This window comes from Plecotus auritus, assembly GCF_963455305.1.
Source record: "Plecotus auritus genome assembly, chromosome: 11".
In the NCBI taxonomy this organism is placed as follows: domain Eukaryota; kingdom Metazoa; phylum Chordata; class Mammalia; order Chiroptera; family Vespertilionidae; genus Plecotus; species Plecotus auritus.
In genome coordinates, this window is record NC_137777.1 from 51,270,978 (window position 1) to 51,291,919 (window position 20,942).

The 20,942-nt window shown below is 45.1% G+C and overlaps 1 protein-coding gene across 6 annotated transcripts in view; it reads right to left on the minus strand.

Moving 5' to 3' along the window:
* Positions 1-1,416: 1,416 nt before the first annotated feature.
* TPD52 (tumor protein D52) overlaps positions 1,417-20,942 on the minus strand; it is a 73,378-nt gene continuing 53,852 nt past the window's right edge. The window contains exons 2-8 of one of the 6 annotated variants that reach the window (XM_080646935.1): positions 19,774-19,889; positions 16,263-16,411; positions 14,760-14,861; positions 13,695-13,721; positions 6,171-6,212; positions 4,714-4,762; positions 1,417-4,427 (exon numbers count right to left, since the gene is read on the minus strand). In XM_080646935.1, coding sequence (XP_080503061.1) covers positions 4,308-4,427; positions 4,714-4,762; positions 6,171-6,212; positions 13,695-13,721; positions 14,760-14,861; positions 16,263-16,411; positions 19,774-19,889 — 605 coding nt within the window. In that variant the 3' untranslated portion in view covers positions 1,417-4,307. Of the gene's footprint in view, positions 4,428-4,701; positions 4,763-6,170; positions 6,213-13,694; positions 13,722-14,759; positions 14,862-16,262; positions 16,412-19,773; positions 19,890-20,942 lie in introns of all 6 variants that reach the window. The other 5 variants (XM_080646934.1, XM_080646937.1, XM_080646936.1 and 2 more) reach the window with 5 other exon arrangements.

Sequence of the window (20,942 nt, forward strand, 5' to 3'; positions counted from 1 at the left end):
CATGCCTCTTAAGCTTGCATGAAAACCTGGAAAAAAAGGATAGGGCTAGCCATACAATGGGGAGATATTAGTATCTCAAGAGTCTCTTCAGCCAGAGATGAATAAGATTGTTAGGGAGTTCATGTAGATGAGTGGGGATAGGTATAACATTTAAGGAGTTGGAAAAAGGGAATACTGGGAAATAAGCAAACTGAAAAGAACAGAGGTTCAAGCCTAGAAACCAAGGGGGGACTTTAAAGCACGTTGAAATGGAGTGTTAAAATATTACCCACTTAAAAATATTCAAACAACAAAATTGGTTTTTGCTATATTCTAGGAAAACCACATTAAAATAACCACTACCAGCCAACCTAAGTAACATCAAAATTACGTGAGAGTTGGCAAGAATTTTAGTTGCCTTATAGCCATTTCTCTAAATATGAAATCCTGGCAGGTGACAGGCATATGCAGACCCTCTCGGGTGGCTTACCAATTCAGTGAGTTATTTTACCTTATTTTGGTTCATCTGGATTTCAGAATGACAGTATGAAAATTGTGAAACCTAAGGTTGCAGGTTTACTTAAAAGTGATACTGCTTGCCCTAGTTGGTTTGGCTCAGTGGATAGAGTGTCGGCCTATGGATTGAAGGGTCCTGGATTCAATTCCGGTCAAGGGAACAATCCCCAGTAGGGGGCATGCAGGAGCAGCTGATCGATGATTCTCATCATTGATGTTTCTCTCTCTCCCTTCCTCTCTGAAATCAATAAAAAAATTTTTTTAAGTGATACTGCTTTATATTCACTGTAACCTAACATAGTCCCTATAATTAATCAAATCACAATGGGACAATCACTAGTTAGTGGCCAAATGTCTCCTCAGGGCAAAATTATGGTTTCTCATCTGGGTTTTCAGAGCTATAAAGAAATGTGTATAATATGATCCAATATATAAAGAATTCTAGAAAACAAACGAGTGACAAAAAGCAGATCAAGGGCTGGCTGGAGATGGGCTAAGGAGAAGAGGGGCAGGAGGGAGAGGTAATGAAAGGGCATAGGAAACTGGTGAGGGGGACAATGGATATTGCTCATTGTTTCGATTGTGGTGGTGAATTGGTGAATTGGTGAATGTATGTGTGTGTTGAAACATTAAGCTGTACATTTAAATTTGAGCCATTTTGGTATGTCAATTATACCTCAATAAAATTATTTTAAAAGAGAACTAGATGTGATCCTGACAGGGCCTTCCCAGCACGCCCTCTGGCACATACACAACACGTCCACCTGCGAAGGCTCTGGGTGGACAGCACGCAGCCTCCAGTTGGACTCACTGATTTAGTTTTGTTTGGTAGCTGCTTGTGCTTCTCCATGTCCAGGATGTGGAGGGACTGGAGAGAAGCTGTCCCACCTTTCAGGAGATACATACAAAAAGACCCAAACCCAAAGTATAGAATTTTTATTGTTTTCAAATGCTATACAAAAGAAAAATAGACAGTGTGCATTTCTTGATTAACAGATCCAGAAATGGTGATCCCAAATTAAACATGCTTTTTTCTCTATTTCAGTAGTTTGAGTTACCAAGATGATAATCCAGTGAGTTCTCTCTTCCAGTGATTACTTTGGCTTCATCAGCGTAAGAATTCTTGGTTTATTCCCACAAACTCCATAAACCAAGGACAGTTCCTTTGCAAGAAGGGGACACTTCAGAGGTGATTTTCTTCTCCGAAGCTTCTTGAATCCTTGAATATCTGAGAGTTTGCTCTCAAGTTGCTGTTTTCTTAGTGTCAAACACAAAACACAACAGAGGAACTGTGCGTTCATAACGTGGAATCCTCACAAAGACCACTTTGAATAATATTTCTAAATCCATCTCTCTTTTTCTAAATTCACCCTCCCCCTATTTTTGACTACTTCGTTTAAGAGGCAACTTACTATGCAGATTAAATCGATTTTAGATTAAGTGTAGTGATTCTCTGATTTCTCCTTTCACAGCCATTGCCTATACCCCCACACACCCAGCCCATTTCTACCCCCATTTCTATCCCTTCTCTGCATAAGCTAAAGAGACTTGAGGATATTTCACGTAACTAAAAAAATTGCCATCTGACTCCATTTTGCCTTGTTGAAAAGACAGTAATGGCAGGATGCTCAAGAAACAACATGATGAAAAGATATTGTGATAAAAAACTTAAAGATGACATAGTTGGTAGAAAAATATAACTTAACAGTTATGCCAAGTAGCCACAATATTTCTATTTAAAGAAGAAACATATTTCTACAGATCTACTCCTCTGGGACAATGCTGCAATGACCTTCGCCTTAAATCCTCTATAAGGAAATAATTTATGTTAGCCTGATCCCGTTAAGCAATGATTTAAAGCAGAGACACCCATTAATGATTTAATACAACAAGCTGTTTGCAGACCATTGGTCTCATAGTAATATCGAGACCTACACTATTGGCACACAGAATTTATTAAGCTTTTTACACGTAATAGCACAGGGTTCCTATTGCATCTTAAGTGCTAACAAACTCTGATAATCAAGACGGGCAGCATGTAACTTTAGAACAGTCAACACTTGTGTATTTTCAAATGTGGTTTCCTAAGGTAATTTCTGTCAAAGTAAATCTAGCCATGCTTTTTAAAAACGCTGTAGGTCACGCCAAGCTTGGCAATTAACATCGGGCATAAACAATAATAAAACTATCACAACTTGATAAATAACAAATACAACATTGTAAGCCATAACCATACACAGCAGAAGGAAAAGGTAGTGGTGATGAATCAGTAGCTGTTACAATTAACAGAGCACATGCCTCCATGCAGTTCCTTCCAGAGTATTTGGTGCACTCAGTCCTGACACACAGTGTTTGAAGCAGGGCACGCGTCTGCAGAATCATGTAATAATTTCTAACACACTGAAAACATGTCAGTAGAAAATGGTGAGTTGATTTTTATTAATGCATTAAATCCTGTGGAGTTATCACCAACCCCTTAGTATAAAATCTGTTCAAATTATATTAGATAACTCTGTGTGCTTCTTATTTTTAAATGGTGGGAAATGAATTAAATGAAGACAGGAATGATTTCCCTAATGTGACTGATTTTAGCATATTTACCTGTAACTAGGTCTAAAAAACTTCTGGCTTTTGAATTGTTGTTTGATGAGAGTGTTCCTATATCAACCTACTGATAATACAATATGCTTGATTCAGAATGTTGTCCTGCACACTGTGAAACACAACTTTAATCCAGTGACAAACGGGGTGATGTAAGTGGCCTAAGAACCAGGGCACTGAAATGACTACTGTCACAAATGGTGACAAGGATGTGGGGGTCCCACTCTCTAGTCACTAAGGAGATGGAATTACTGTACATATTGTCACTTATAAAACTACTAGAGGCCCGGTGCACGAATTCACGCATGGGTGGGGTCCCTAGGCCTGGCCGGCAATCATGGCCGATCGAGGCCATCTTGCCCAGTCCCAATCAGGGCCAGACCCATCGGGGCTTGCTGGCCGGGGGTAGAGATAGGGGGAGGGACCGCAGGAGGTTGGCCAGCCACAGAGAGGGACCATGGGAGGTTGGCCGGACGTGGGAGGTTGGCTGTGGGAGCACACTGACCACCAGGGGGCAGCTCTTGCGTTGAGTGTCTGCCCCCTGGTTGTCAGTGCGCGTCACAGTGACTAGTCGACTGGTCATTCTGTCCTAACGGTTGCTTAGGCTTTTCTATATATAGATAACTAGTGGGATGTAGAGCTGATGTACTTAGTCTTCTGTCTTCAGACACCCAAGATATAAGATAACCTCACACCCAAACAATGTCTACTCCACAATGTCTGCAGCTGGTATTTCTTCCCTTGGAGGTGAAGGAAATTATGCCAAGACTTTTAATAACCAGGATTCAGAAAACTTAAAGGAGCAGTTTTAGTTAGAAATCAAACATACAGAGGCTTGAAAAAGGAGGAAAAGAAAATCATATAGAAGACAAAGACCAAACTGGCACCCCAGATGCAGAGCGATTTGGGAAAGCAGGAAAGCCGTGCTGACAGCCTGCCTCTTCTCCAATCATCCTAGCGAGGGCCCGGTACCACCTGTGTTTGTGTAACGGTGCTTCCTACGTCAAGGGCCTGAAAGGCACAGTGAAGGGTGTTTCCCAGGGGCAGAGGTGAAGATATTTTTATTTTGTTTAACCCACAGACTATTTAGTCAAAGGAATACATAAGGCTAAACGAAAGCACGTGGGGTGGGAATTCACGGTGATGAACGCTGACAAGATGTGCTTGGGTCTCGCTGGCAGCATCTGGCAGTGGTGGGGACAGGCAGGACCTCACGGGCCCGCCCGTGTCTGCTCTGGAAGAGGCTCCGTGGCCGTGGCACTAGCACTGGCAGTCGAATTCAAGACGTCTCCAAAATCCCCTCCGGCAGGCTTGGGCCCCCCTACTTTAGACTTTTTAAGAAGTTCAAAAAGGAAGAGATATCATGAAACACAAACTTAGCTGACTCTAAGAAATTACACATTTCTTTTCAGCATTTAGGATGCTACCATGCTACAACATACACTCAAAACATTCAGAACACTGATTAAAACTGATCACCTTAAATATATTAATCATGTAAATAATAAAGTTATTAAAGTTCTTTAAATATTTTAAAAAATAGTAATCTACCCACACCAAAGAGAGTTCAGACAGCAAACAAGATAACAAAAAAACCATGTTCACCTCTCTACTTGCCTTTAAGTTTTCAACCTTCTCTTCAAATGATTTGAAAGTTGGGGAGTTTCTATGGAGAGAAAATATATATATAGTAAAAAAAGAAAGCCACAAATTTTGAAAACATCATTAGTTGACTGTCCTCCTCTTGCCATTACTCTCAGCGAAAGAACAGATATCTCTGTCGACCCCACAGGTGTGCAGGCGCACACACAGGTGGAAAACTGTCCACTTCTATTCTAAGATTTCTACAGTGATGCCTTCGGCCCAGGACAAAGCCGGTCTAAGACACACAAATGGAGATATAGTCACGTGCACGTGCGACAACAAAACAAGTCAGGTAACACACCAACTCTGTCACTCCCCCACCCACGTGTCCCTGCCAGGCCAGTTTAGTCTGGCTAAGGCACCACGCTCTAGAACTCGTGTTTAAATCCACACGTTGCCTGGCACGACTCCTGTGTGAATCCACATCATCAAGCAGGACAGGCCAACCGGAGGCGGTCCCGTAAGAGGAATCAGCTTCCCAGGGGCCTTCATAATAGACGGGGAAGGAGCCCAGAAACCTGGCTCGGCCTCTTCACAAAGCTGCTCCGGTGGCAGAAGCTCTGTGCCCACGCAAAGCCCCTCCCACGCCTTCATGCCCATCCACATTCATCCGGGGGGGTCGCAGTGCCTTGGTCGCTCCCATCGGGATGACGGCAGTTTACTATCCACCCAACCTTGAATATCCTTCCTGTGACCAAGATGAAGGTGAGGGAGGGGACGGGGCCTTCCTCCTTCCACAGTGGCAATGGGGGGCCAGTCCCAAAGTGTGGTCCCAGACCAGCTGCATCAGTAGCTTCAGGCAACCTGTTCACAATGCGGCTTCTCAGGTTGACAAAACCAGAAACTCTAGGGGGGTGGCAAGCAGGGGCCCTTCAAGAGCCCTCCAGGTGGTTCTGCTGCCCACGGACGGTTAAGCCAAAGAGGTTGCTGGAGACCCTCCACCTGCCTCTCTAGGGAGGCAGGTGAGGCCCTAACATGTAGGATTTGCAAGGGCATCCTGATGAGAGGACAGAATTAAGTCACGGGTGGCTCCAAATGTCCCCGTGGGACGAGGGACTTGGAAACGGAGGGTGGAGAAAGGGGAGTGTGACTAAGCTACGGTGGACAGAGGTCCGGCACCGGCATTCGTGAGAAGAAAGGGTTTATTTGATGAGTCGTGGTCATATTTTCAATGAAACAGATTTCAGATATAAAACAATAGATTTACAAAATAAAACAAATAACTTTTTTTAAATAAATCACAGCATTTAATGGAGCTCTCATACCCATCCTATCGTGATAGGAGGAGCAGCTGAAAACTGATCCAGAGCCTAAAGCAGCGGCTTGTTTAGGGAGACCTCTGGCTTCTACTTCAGAAAGTTCCTGGTGATCATCTCAACAAAGACTAAGAAAGCAGGAGACCAACAACACTTTGTAAAAATATACTTTACCTCATGGCGGGCATGCTAATTGAATGCTGAATGGAGCGAATACTAAGGCAGCATTAAAAAGAGAAAAATGAAGTTAGTACACCGGTGATGAGACATGATAAAATAAACAGAAGTCGGCTCTTAGAAGCATGTTCCTGTGGCACTGTGAAGAATTATCTACTTTTTGAGGTGGAGGGGGTCAAAGTTACTCTAATATGTACTTCTATTCCTGAGCCAGTAGTTAACAGCCAACAATTCAATCTTGCATGTTTACAGCACGTGGAAATTGTTTCCACCTGGATCTGTTAGGCATCAAGCACCCGGCTCAGAAGTAAATGATTCACCAAAGGTTACAGCGGAATCAAGAATGAAACCCAGATCGCCCAGTCGGTTTGGCTCAGTGGTTGAGCGTTGACCTATGAACAGGGAGGTCATAGTTGGATTCCCGGTCAGGGCACATGCCCAATTGCAGGAGCGATCCCTAGTAGAGAGCGTGCAGAAGACAGCCGAACAATGATTCTCTCTCATCATTGATGTTTCTATCTCTCTCTCCCTTCCTTTCTGAAATCAATAAAAATGTATTTTTTTAAAAAAATGGAACCCAGGTCTTTGGGACTCCCAATTTAATGTTCACCACCTCCCCTCAAAAATCAGTGCGCACACATACAGGTATACACACATACAAGCCAGGCCAGGGAGGGCTCCTCGACCATCTTTCTCCTACATATTTGTCACCAGAACAGGAAAGTTCAAAGCGAATCACCTATTTGGTGATGTTAAGTGATGTACACATGCCTCCTTGGTAGCAGTCATATCAGTTTTCCAGTAAGAGACACTGTACTTCATATCAATTAAATGAAATGTTCTTTATGGCCATTCAAATAACATTCGGCCCCTGTTTGACTAGGACCAACTTCTTACTCAAGGGCAATGCGTTCACTGACGGCTCAGGGTCAAGGTCGCCTCCTCTCAGCCGCCTCCCACAGAGGCTACCTCACAAGATGGCCTTTCCTGGTCGCTAAATCCTGTGGATGCTGTTACTCGGCTTAGAACAAACACTCTGACAGCATTTTTGGTCAATAATTTCCTTTGGGTAAATTGGACAATTTAAGGTATTAATTCTCTATTCTTTTTAAAATTTTCGTGTGTGTGTGATTTAATTTTCTCAAAGACTCAGCTGTTACAACTGACAACGTGTTTCCAGTGCAGCTCCCCAGATCTAGCTTTGCATTAATATGTAATAATATGAAGTACGATCTTGATATAAATCAAGATATGCTGGCAGCTGGTGTAGTCAAGATAATGAGTAAACTAACCACGTGGACATCTTCAGATTTAATGTCTTCATAACACAGGAAAAGATGCACACAGCTCAGCATTCTCTCTGTCCTAGAATGGTGGGAATCTATTCTGAGAGAAATCTGCTAATCCTTTGCCTGCTTGATGTTGGATCTATATTTGAAGGATGAAAATTAATAAAAATCAACACAGTACAAGGACTCCAGATGTTACTGGCCCTTCCTGCGACCCTAAAAAAGCTACCTACAGCCACACTGCCACTGGCACTTTGGCCAGCGTCACATGACACCTGGACCACAGCTAACCTCCTGATGATCTACGAACTGTTTGGACTGAATGGGAAAAAAAGAGCTCAGACGACTGGGATTCTTGTCCGGAGAGGCTGTGGTCAGGACACTCAGCTGCTGTCGGTCAGTGGTAGATACCTGAGCTCAAATGTCCAGGAAGACATTTTGGGGACCAGGTGCCAGCTGCAAGAATGCAGAGGAGCCCAAAACAAGTAAAAAATAGCTACAGGTTTATATAAAGAAACACATGTTAAAAAGAAAATCTCCTTTGGAAATAAAGACAAATTACCAAGGGGTGGTTTAATGTTTTTTTTTTCTCAAAACATTAAAGCAAGAGTCAGTGCTGAGCACATATATGTAGAAGGTAAACAAACGAGAGGCTGGATCTGAACATGCCACCGGGGAAAGCTGGCTGTCCCCAGAGGGCCTCCAGGCTAACACTCCTTCCGCCTCCCCCCCGCCCCCGCACTCCCCCCCTCCTCACACACCCGCTCGAGGCTTAAGACAGATATCCAAATCCCAAGTGCTAATTTATTGATTGACAACATAAAATAAAAACTGCTGCTGAGCCTAACAATTCCATTCGGCAGAATACCCACAATTCCTCCAGACTGAGATGCCTGCCACTGTCCTCTGGGTGAGCCAGAACAAAGGGGACTTAACAGGATTAACCGGCCTCTCCCAGGGCGCCTACGTCCAGAAAACGCCTGCTGCTGCGAGTGAAACTATCCCAGCTCCCTCTCCCTGCAGGTCCTCGGGGCACATGGCCTGTATTTGCCTCTGCGACTCATTGATTTAAAAGATGTGGTTTTGCCCTAACCGTTTGGCTCAGTGGGCAAAGCACTGGCCTGCAGACCAAAGGGTCCTGGGTTCGATTTCGGTCAAGGGTGCAGGTCTGGGTTGCAAACTCGATCCCCAGTAGGGGGCGTGCAGGAGGCAGCCGATCAATGATTCTCTCTCATCGTTGATGTTTCTATCTCTCTCCCTCTCCCTCTCTGAAATCAATAAAAACATATTTAAAAAATAAAATAAATAAAAGATGTGGTTTTCTTTACATATGTTTCCTGTTAGGTATGTTTTCTATTATAGAAAACACATTAAATCTGATTACAATCAGGATTTCTTGGACTAGAAATTATTTTTTAAATAACTTTCCCCAAGTTTTAATCTGTAAGAATCATCAAATTTAGCTTTCAAAAGATAATCTTATTTCTCTCAGTTCCAAGTTTTAACCAAAAGCCTTACTCTAACTCGCACATACTGGCATGCAATAGGTTATTAAAAACAGGGCTGGCAATGGAGGAGCACATCGTTCAGTAACATTTTCTGAAAGATGAAAGAAGGGGTTGCGCATGGCGCTGGAGAGGAGCAGCGACGCTCGGTGCCTTTCCATGACGCGCCGAGGCGGCACGGGGCTGCGCCTGCGTGCATTTGCTGGCTCTTCCCAAGGGAGAGCAAAAGCAGTGCTCCTCCTGACGAGACGTCATTTCTCCAGAGCCACATGCTTTCAGGTCTGTGTTCTGATCACACCAGACACTGTTTGGTAACCAGGTAGGAACAGAGCTCTCCATTCCCAGCTCCTTGCCAGGCCCCACCCTCCTCCCGGCTCCACCCACCCAAGATGTTGGTGTCTTCCCCAAAGGAACCACGATGGGTGAGTGGTTGTGCTTTGGACCTGCCCCCAACAGCCACTTGGATGTTTGCAGGATGGATGATGGGACTGAATATGTATTAGGACTCACATAGCTTTAGATAAAACTGTCGAAACAGCTACCTGGAGCACTTAGACCATTTTTTAAAAATCTTTATTATTGGAAGTATTACACATGTCCTCTCCATTGACACCCTCCAGCCTCCCCCCAACCCAGCTCACGCCCCCAGGCCTTCACCACGCTATGGTCTGTGTCCATTGTTTATGCATAAATGCATACAAGGTCTTTGGTTGATTACTCACCCACCCACCCTCCCTCCCCACCTTCCCTCGGAGATTCCGCTCTCTGCTCCATGCTTCCATGTCTCTGGCTCCACTCCCTTCACCGGTTTGTTACTTAGATTCCACATATGAGTGAGATCATGAGATACTTGTCTTTCTCTGACTTGTTTCACTTAGCATGATTCTCTCCAGGTCTCTCCATGCTGTCTCAAAGGGTAAGAGAGTCTTCTTTTTCACTACTGCATACATCAGTAACTTGGAGCATTTTTTCATGTCTCTTGGCCATCTGTATGTCCTTTTTCTCCGCATCCTCACCAGCACTTGTCGTTTGTTGATTTGTTGATGATAGCCATTCTGAGGTGTGAGATGGTACCTCGTTGTCATTTTGATTTGCATCTCTCTGATGTATCAGTGACTTTGAGCATGTTTTCATATGTCTCTTGGCCATCTGTATGTCCACTTTCAAGAAGTGTCGATTTAGGTCCTTTGCCCATTTTTTTGATTGGACTGTGTATCTTCCTTTTGTTAAATTGTATGAGTTCCCTATAAATTTTGGAAATTAAACCCTTATCGGATGTAACATTGGCAAATACACTGAGTGGCCAGATTATTATGATCTCTGAATGCATAATAATCTGGCCACTCAGTGTATATCCTATGTAATAAAAGGCTAATATGCAAATTGTCCCCTCGACCAGGAGTTCGACCAGCAGGCAGGCCAGCCAACCGCCCATGTCCCCTCCCCCTGGCCAGGCTGGCCGGACCCCACCCACGTACGAATTCAGGCACCAGGCCTCTAATGTGTGTGTGTGTGTGTGTGTGTGTGTGTATACATACATACACTGAGTGGCCAGATTATTATGTGTTCAGAGATCATAATAATCTGGCCACTCAGTGTATGTTCTCCCATGCAGTGGGCTTTCTTGTTTTGTTGATGGTTTCTTTTGCTGTGCAGAAGCTTTTTATTTTGATGTAGTCTCATTTGTTTATTTTCTCCTTAGTTTCCAATGTCCTAGGAACTGTATCAGTAAATATATTGCTACAAGATATGTCTGGTATCTAAGATTTTTATGGTTTCCCATCTTATGTTTAAGTATTTTATCCATTTTGAGTTTATTCTTGTGTATGGTGTAAGTTGGTGGTCTAGTTTTATTTTTTACATGTAGCTGTACAATTTTCCCAACACCATTTACTGAAGATACTGTCTTGACTCCATTGTATGCTCTTGCCTCCTTTGTCAAATATTGAGTGTAATGGTTTGGGTCAATTTCTGGGGTCTTCTCTGCTCTGTTCCATTGATCTATATTCCTGTTCTTGTGCCAGTACCAGGCTGTTTTGATTACAGTGGCTTTGCAGTATAACTTGCTATCTGGTATTGTGATTCCTCCAACTTTGTTCTTCTTTCTCAAGATTGCTGCAGCTATTCAGGGTTTGTTGGTTTTTTATGTTTGTTTTGTTTTTGGTTCCATATAAATTTTTGGAATATTTGTTCTAGATTTCTGAAATATGCTGTTGGTATTTTAATAGGGATTGCATTGAATCTATAGATTGCCTTGCATAGTATGGACATTTTAATTATGTTAATTCAACCAATCCATGAACAAAGTATACTCTTCTACTTGTTTATATCTCCCTCTATCTCTTTTTTCAATGTCCTATAGTTTTCCAAGTACAAGTCTTTTACCTCCTTGGTTAAGTTTATTCCTAAGTATCTTAATTTTTTTGTTGCAATGGTAAAAGGGATTGTTTGTTTAGTTTCTCTGAGAATTCATTATTGGTATATAAAAAAAGCCATCGATTTTTGGGTGTTAATTTTGTATTCTGCTACGTTGCCAAATTCTTTAAGTCTAGTAGTTTTTTTTTATGGAGTCTTTAGGGTTTTCTATGTACAATATCATGTCAACTGAGAATACTGAGTTTTACTTCCTCCTTTCCAATTTGGATGCATTTTATTTCTTCTTCTTATCTGATCTCTGTGGCTAGGACTTCCAGTGCTATGTAGAACAGGACTGGTGAAAGTGGACATCCCTGTCTTGCTCCTGTTTTGAGGGGAAATGGTTTTAATTTTTGCCCATTCAGTGTGATGTTGGCTGTAGGTCTGTCATATATGGCCTTTATCATGTTAAGATATACTTCCTCTATTCCCACTTTGCTGAGAGTTTTTATCAAAAATGGGTATTGGATTTTGTCAAATGCTTTTTCTGCATCTTTTGATATGATCATGTGACTTCTGTCTTTCCATATGTTTATGTGATGTATCATGTTTATTGATTTGTGGGTATTGCACCAGCCTTGCATCTCTGGAATAAATCCCACTGGTCATGGTGCATGATCTTTTTAATGCAATGCTGGACCCAATTTGTTAAAACTGTGTTGAGGATTTTAGTACCTATGTTCATCAGGGATATTGGCCTGTATTCTCTTATTGTGTAGTGTCTTTATCTGGTTTTAGAATTAGGATAATGCTGGCCTCATAAAAAGAGCTTAGAAGTGTTCCTTCCTTTTGGATTTTTTGGAATAGTTTGAGGACAGGTGTTTGCTCTTCTTTGAATGTTTGGTAAAACTCCCCTGTGAAGCCATCCAGACCGGGCTTTTATTGCTGAGAGTTTTTTGATTACTGCTTCTATTTCATCAGTTGTGACTGGCCTATTCAGGTTTTCTGATTTTTCCTGATTGAGTTTTGGAAAATTGTATTTTTCTAGGAATTTTTCCATTTCATCCACATTGTCCAGTTTGTTGGCATATATGGTTCATAGTATTTTCTTACAATCCTTTGTATTTCTGTGGTGTCAGTGGTTACTTCTCCACTTCCGTTTCTGATTTTATTTATTTGTGTCCTCTCTCTCTGTTTCTTGGTGAGTCTGGCTAATGGTTCATCAATCTTGTTTATCCTTTCAAAGAACCAATTCTTGGTTTCATTGACTTTTTGTATTTTTTTTTTTTTAGTCTCTATCACTTAGACCATTTTTAATTGAACACTGAAGATACAGAATCCCCTCCTATCACTGACTTCTTGCTTTTTTAAAGCACAATTTTAGATTTGGATGGTTCAATATTTAGACTTCATTTATCCCTGTCTTTTACTCTGACCTGCAGGGCTGTGTCCCTAGGAGAGAAGGGCCTCAGCCCTAAGTCCCCGTTTGCTTAAGGAGACAAACAGCTGGATAGCGAGTGATCGAGAAGACCGTTCACATGGCAGGACAGAGATGGCGACCACTCAGCCTTCCGCCTGCTCTCTGGGGACCCCTCCACCCTGGCCTCCTGCCTAACGCTCAGCCATCTATACGGGAAGGCGAGCGGTGCCCTCAGCATCGTGGTGGCTCCTTCTGGAAAGCACCGTCTGGCCTGACGTCTTTTTGATGGGCTTTCCCTTTTGGCCCAATAGACTTTATTTTCCCTTTAACGCCCGGGAAACGTCCCTGAGTGCACTGTTAAAAAATATAACGACGGAAAAGAAATAATAAATAGTAAAAACTTTAAGCTAGTAAAACAGGTACTAAAAAGTGCAGAGTATTAGTATATTTTATCTCATGTGTGTTTTACCATACACACATTTTATCGTATGTATATTTTGCCACATACGTAAAAGACACTCGGGTACGCTGTAGGAGACAGAGACTGCCAGTGTGAGCCGGGCCGGCATGAGTGCACGTGGGAACAGGCAGACACATCCTCACGAGGGCACCAAAGGAATGAAAGCACCACACAAACCAAGTCAGACGTTAGAAGGGAGGGATTCTGCACGCCATGGCAGAGATGTTTCTTTACAAAAATGAAAGTGAAAAAGAAATGTCAAAATCATATGCACAGCCCTGGAACCACAATGTCCAACACTTCATTTACTCGTTACCCATGGTCTACAAGAAACCCTCCCTTAAAGACAGGAACAGCACCAGAGAGAAAAGTATTCCAAACGCAAGAAAGTCAGGCAGCGGACGAACACGACCATCCAACTCGGCACCACAACCTAAGGAAGCACACGCGTCAGACGACCGCTGAGCCGCTGACGGCGCGGACGCTCCTTACCTAAAGGAGTGGGAAAAGGCTTGCAATCTGCAAGAAGCCAGAGCCAGCATTAAAAAAGAAAGGAAGTTCGGGTAAATCTAAAACAATGAAATCACCCCCTTCTCCAAAGTCAGGTTTGAGCTGGATTCTGAAACGCCACCCAGCTGAGTCAGCACGACAGGAGCCGAGAGCGTGAGAGGGGTCTGACATCGTGAGCAGGTTCAAGGACGCTGCGCTCACCACCTTATGCTCAGGACAACGGCAGAACAGATACGAAGAGCGAGTTCTTTGGCGTTCTGCGTACAAAGGCTAATACCCGGATTGCCAAAGTTGTTCAGCCAACAAAATTCTGGTTGTAAAATCTGTCCCCACAAATGAAAAGCACAGAGTCATGCAATCTAAGGGTTTTGTGTTTAAAACAAATCTTTTATGCCTACAGAAGTGCAGCCAATTCAAGCCACATCCATCCTTTCCAGTGCTACCCTAATCCACGTGGTGGGGGCACACACGGGGAGCGGGTTTATCAACATGGCCAGGGAAATTCTGCAGACTCAACTAAAACAGAAATGCAAAACAAAAAGCAACAGTGCAAAATCAAGGTTTGGGCATAAGCAGGAACACAGATACGGCTTATAAATGAGTGCACAGCAATGCACAAGTGAGTGTGGTGCCGTGTCACCGCTGTGTGAAAACACACCATGGAGAGGCAAGGCAGGTCTCAGGCCACACATGCGCTCTGGTGCTCCTGGACTCACCCCCAGGGAGACACCAGGCTCGGCCCACGACTACAACTTGCATACAAGGGGCATACTAACTCCATCTGATCAGGAAGGACTCAAAGGACAAAAGTTCACAACCAGAATTGTTCAAGAACCTTAAGTGAATTCATAAGGAGATTACTGTGAACACTATACCTAATGGTTAGGGGGCCAGGCCTGGGGGACCTGCAGGCCCTGGTTTGTAGGCATGCTGCTGCCCTGGCACGGAATCCAGGGTCACCAGGAACCAGAGCCGGGGCACTGAGGCAACCACAGCACACTGCCATCTGCCTCAGCCACAGAACGAGCCAGAAAAAACAGGACCTACTTTACGTCTTCCAGCTTCTTGGTGATGACCGATCCCACCGATGCAAAAGCAGCCGATGCCTTCTGTCCGGCTTGAGACAAGGTTTCAGATGTCTTTTTGTATCTGTATGGAATTAGAACAGAACAGATCAAAGAAAAGGAAGCTAACCTTTATTTCTAGGACATCTAAAATCCTTCCTAACCACCGGGTCGTCCTCATCACGGCATCCAAATCCTTAACCATCACTGCGGACACAGCCTTCTGCGTTGCCCAGACAACCAGAGGACAGAGGCCTGGGAAGGGCCATCAGTCAGGGCGAGGGCCAAAAGTAGTCCCGGAGCAACAATGACAACGAGCCAGAGCCTGGAAGAAAGGACACCTCTCACCCTCCTCGCCTTTGCCAGGTAAGCCAAACAAAACAAAGATGAAGTCAAGTTCCTCACACACCTTCTACAAGTTCCTCCCAACAAAGGGGCCGAAGCAAGGCTGGCCCACGTGCACTTCATCACCCAAATGCACCGAATGAGCATAAAGAATACTGGAACACTGCACATCTGCAGAGCCACCAGATAAGGGCTGGTGGACGCTCCACAGAGAACCTCCAGGTCTGATATTTAGAATAACCGTGACACCTGCCTGTGCTGTTTGCGGGGACACGAAGGTATGACTCACCGCCTCCCTCTCTCATCTCCCCAGGGATTTGCAAAGGGGAAAACACCAACAAAACAAAAGGATACGGGACCCACGGCAAAGGGGTCCAGAACCCACATTATAGGAAAGAACGAGCCTTTCGCGATCAATATGAAAAACAAACGCAGTGTCACTGTTTCCTGCGTGTCTACCCACTGCCACCAAGTCTGGGTAGAAAGGGGGCCCCGAGGGTGGGCACCCGGTGCAGTCATGTCAGATCAGTGGGCCTTGCTGCTGCGGGTCCCCAGCTCAGCAGATGGGACTGAATGCAGGTGACAGAGAGCACAGCTCGGAATCTATTGCTAGACTTGTGCTTCTCCTCGTGTGGGAAACAAAACGCATCACGTGCTCGAAATGACTGAAAGATTAAGGGGTGGGCCTCTGCCGCCAGCACGTGTCAGAGGTGGTGACCCGAAAGTCTCCTGGGAAGCAGAGAGGAGGGCAGAAGGATCCTGCCTCCCCCTTTCTGACAGGTATGTGACTCACGACTGCCCTGATCCCATCTCCTGGTCTCGGGTTCTCTCACCACCCCTCTATCCCGTTACTCTGAGAACTAAACGTGTGCGGATCTGGCAAGTCCATACAGAACACTTTTGGAACTTAAATGGTATTTCCTCGGCTCATGCTGAGGCTGGTTTTCTTTCTAGTCCCTTCAACAGCCTGGAAGGCCAGTCACAGGAGAGTGAGGTACGCTTGAGAGTTAGGGGAAAGTGCCCTGCTTAGTACAAAGAAAACCGCAGAATCGTCCTCATTGCCTTTCTAGTTCCTCCCCAGACTAAAGGAGCAAAGGCACCCTTTAGCTCTCTAGACCAGCGTGTGGTCCAGGGGACCTACGCAGGCGTCGCCGTCACGTCCTGCCACCCTTTGGCAATGTTCTGCCTGAGCTCCTGGAGGGAACTGATGCCGAGCTTCCGCTTGATCTCCGCCAGGTGCTTCTCCTTCGCGGCCAACACCTGAGACAGAGTCTGGATCTCCTCTTCCACCTGCCAGCAAGAGGTTGGGGTGAGAACACAGCAAGGTCATTCGATGAGTTAAGGTTGTTAGTACAAAACTATGCTCAAAATTCTCAAGTCATTCTGAAACGCTGTTTGATCCATTGTAGCTGTCTCTTTCTAGATAACAGAGGACATGCTGTTAAATAAACTGGTGACGTGCTCATCTCTCCGGTGAGGCTTCTCTTTCCGCTCCGACTATTTCCATGTGGCAGTGTCCTCAGCTGTCCTGCACCCTCTCCCCTGTCCCTGTACGTCCTTACTCAGCTGTCTCACAGGTTCAGGACTCAAACCTCTACACAGGTAATATTCACATCATTCTAACATCCCTCGCCTGACCTCTGGCCCACATGTCTTGCTGGACATTTCTACTCGAATGCCCATAAAACACGGTATTTGCATACTCAACTCAAGCTAATCTCCAGTTCCCACCAAAACATGCACAAAATCCAATCTCTCTGCATACACCATCTGCGTTTGTATCGGAAACATCAGCCCCAGTGCCTGCCAAAGCCATGGCGATAAAGAAATCTAACTGTCTCCCTGAGTGGCCGGTCCCCATGGAAGTCCCTGTGGACCTGGTGCTGACTGACCTGCCTTAGGGAGGTGGTGGGAAGTGGGCCCGGCTCCAAGGACAGCCACCGCCCTTCCCTCCCCGTCCCCCCGCCCCGTGGGGCCAACAACCAGTGAGGTGCCTGGTGTGAGGAAGTGCTTGACTCATCGAGGCCTCTCACAAGTATCTGGCTTCAGGCACTGAAACACCCTGGGAGCAGAGCTGGAAAGACTTCGGTGAAGAAGCCCTGAGCACAGGCAGGACAGGATGAGGCTGACAGGTGTCTGATTTTTGGATCAGGCTAATCCCGGCCTTTTAGAATGAGTGAGGATTCATTCTTCAAATGTTTGGTAAACTCCACCAGTAAAACCATCTGGTCTTGTACTTTTTTGGGAGGTTTTTGATTACTGATACAATCTCTTTACATGTTGTGGGTCTGTTCAGATTTTCTATTTTTTGGAGGATCAGTTATGATCATTTATGTGTTTTTAGGAACTTGTCCATCTTATCTAGGTTCAGATGGACAACACAAAACTTAAGGGGCACAGTGAAAGGGGTGCGCTGAGGGAACCTGACAGCTCTAAAGGCCTACATTTAGGAAACAGCAAGATCTCAAATCAATGTGATAGCATACCTTAAGGAACTAGAAAAAGAAAATAAAACTCAACCCAGAGCTCACAGAAGGAAGGGAGTGTTAAAGAGTGAAGGTAAGCCGAAACCGGTTTGGCTCAGTGGATAGAGCGTCAGCCTGCGGACTGAGGGGTCCCGGGTTCGATTCCGGTCAAGGGCATGTACCTTGGTTGCGGGCACATCCCCAGTGGGAGGTGTGCAGGAGGCAGCTGATCGATGTTTCTCTCTCATCGATGTTTCTAGCTCTCTATCCCTCTCCCTTCCTCTCTGTAAAATATCAATAAAATATATTAAAAAAAAAAAAAAAAAAGAGTGAAGGTAAAAGAAACAGAGAACAGACAAACAACAGAGAAGACCAAGGAACCCACTGGTTCTTTGAAGAGATCAACCAAACTGACAAGCCTTTAGCTGAATGACAAAGAATGAAAGTGAAGTCACAAATAACTAAAATCAGAAATGAAAGTGGCAACATCACTACTGACCTTACAGGTTAAAAGAGAATAGTACTACGAGCAATTGTACGCCAACAAACCATAAACAGAAATTAACTCAAAATAGATTGGAGGCTGAAATATACACTCTGAGAGTCGTAGAAGAAAACACAGGAGTTTTGGAAATAAGTTCTTAGATAACACCAGAAGCACAAGCAATTAAAGAGAAAATAAGCTGGACTTCATCACAATGTGGAACTTTTGTGCAATAAGACACAATGAAGAGAAAGAAAAGGCAACATATAGAAGGGGAGAAAATATCTGAAAATCACACACTTACTTGCAAATCTCATACAGAGCTCTTATCTCAACAACAAAAAGACCAAAAAAAGTTTTTGAAAAACTGGGCAAAGGATTAGAATATACAATTCTCTAAAGAATATATGCAAATGGCTAATAAGCACAAGAAAAGATGCTCGCCCTGGCCAGTTTGGCTCAGTGGATAAAGTGTCAGCCTGCGGACTCAAGGGTCCCAGGTTCGATTCCAGTCAGGAGCATGTACCTTGGTTGTGGGCACATCCCCAATAGGGGGTGTGCAGGAGGCAGCTGATTGATGTTTCTCTCCCATCGATGTATCTAACTCTCTATCCCTCTCCCTTCCTCTCTGTGAAAAATCAATAAAATATATTTTTTTAAAAAAAGATGCTCAATAGCATTGGTCACTAGTAAACAGCATCAAAACCACAACGAGGTATCACTTAATACTCACTAGGACGGTTATAATAAAAAAGACAGAAAATGGCAAACACTGGCCACAAGGATGTACTGATGGGCATGTGAAATGGTGTCCCTGCTGCGGAAAACAGTTTTGATGGCTCCCCAAAGAGTCCTATGGAATAACCATATGACACAGCATCTCCAAGCTTATAGCTAAAGGCACTGAAATTAGGCACGCAAACAAGTCCTTTTACACAAGTGTTCCTCAGTATCTGTGAGTCAAAAGGTGGAAACACCCCAATGTCCATGGATGGATGAATGGATAAGCAAAATACGGTAGACTCAGATGATGGACTACCATTCGTCATGAAGAGCAGTGAAGACCAACACATGCAACAGGAGGACGACGCCCACCAACATGCTGAACGAAAGAAACCAGGGACGAGGTCAGGGGTCGAAAAATTCTATTTCTATGAAATATCCAGAACAGGTTAATCCACAGAAACAGATTAGCAGGGGCTGAGGGGGACCCTGGGGGGTGCCCGCTTAATGAATGTGGGTCTCCTCTGGGGGTGCTGGAAATGCTTGGAACTAGGCAGACGTGGCAGTTGCACAACATTATGACTGTGCTAAACACCACTGAACTGTACACTATAAATGGTTAATTTTGAGAGAGAGAAAGAGAGCAGGTTCAAAGGTGCTTATATCCAAACCACAGCCCAGGGTAGAACAAAGTCATGGATGCAGACAAAAAGCCAAGGGTATTAAACGTAGGAAGACCCGTCTCCTCCATTTCCTCATCACCCTCCTTCCCAGACACACTTTACCCATATAGACCTTCACTCGTGCAAAAACAAGTGATTCGCTCTCTCCTACCTGCTCTTCCCGCTCTAGGACAAGCGAACACACGCTGCTTTCTCTCCCTTGGAACTGACTGTAAGATGTTACCCAGTGCTTCGGAAAACCAGACGGCGCTTTATTCTAAGTGCAGAGCAGCAAGCTCCGGAGGAATGCTCCTGTACCTTTGCGAGCTCGCTCCTCAGCTCTTCTTGCTCCTCCTCGGACAGGGTCTCCGTGACACTGATCGTGGCAGCAGCATCCTCTCCAGCCTCGGGTACTGGGTCTGTTCTCAGCAGACCTTGTCGGGGTTACAAAGAAAGGCTGTAAGACATGCAAGCTAAGCATAGTCTTCCTTTATGTCCGACCCCCGACCCAAGCCAGAATCAAGCCAATGAGGGTGGACCCACGCATCATCTGTCTGCCCCTTGAACCAACCTAGTTTGCCCAGAAAGGGCCACAGGAGACTTGGCACTAACCACTAAAAAACACCAGCTTCAACTCTGCCAAAGTTGGAATTTAGAAAACAGCATTTGCTCAGTTTCTGCTCATGTCCTCAGTCATGATAAGCAGAGGAGTGACAAGGCCAGGAATGAAATCTTGGCGAGGCTTGCAGTTCTAAACTAGTGACTCGCACCACTAGCTTCCTCTGGCTGTGAACCACACTGCACCCGCGGCGAGGGGGAACCGCTGAGTACGCAGCCTGTTTCCTTCCACGAGGGAGTGGGTGTAGGAAACACCTTCTCGTAGCTTTTGTGTGTGTGTGTGTGTGTGTGTGTGTGTGTGTGTGTGTGTGTGGCGCGTGCTCATATACAGGGTGGGGCAAAAGTAGGTTTACAGTTGTTTGTATGGAAAATAATACAATAATCCTATACAATAAAACCCTAGTATGCAAATCAACCAAACGGTGGAACGACCAATCGCTATGACGTGCACTGACCAACAGGGGGGCAGACACTCAATGCAGGAGCTGCCCCCAGCCCTCAGGCCCCGACCGCGGCAGCAAGGAGTGGAGCCCACGAGTGGGTGGCGCCAGGCCACCAGCCAAGGTGGGTGCCAGCGGGGGCCCCCAATTGCCCCGCTGGCTGCCCCACAGAAGGAGGAGACTGGCAGCAGCAGTGGGGGGCAGGGCTGATGAGCAGGCAGCACCAGGCCAGCCAAGGCAGGTGAGAGTGGAGGCTCTAATCACCCCGCCAGGCGCCCCACAGATTGGCCCTGATCGCCGGCCTGGCCTAGGGACCCTGCCCATGCACAAATTTCGTGCACCGGGCCTCTAGTTAAATAATATAAGAATAAACTGTGTTTTGCATACTCACAACTGTAAACCTACTTTTGCCCCACCCTGTACATATAC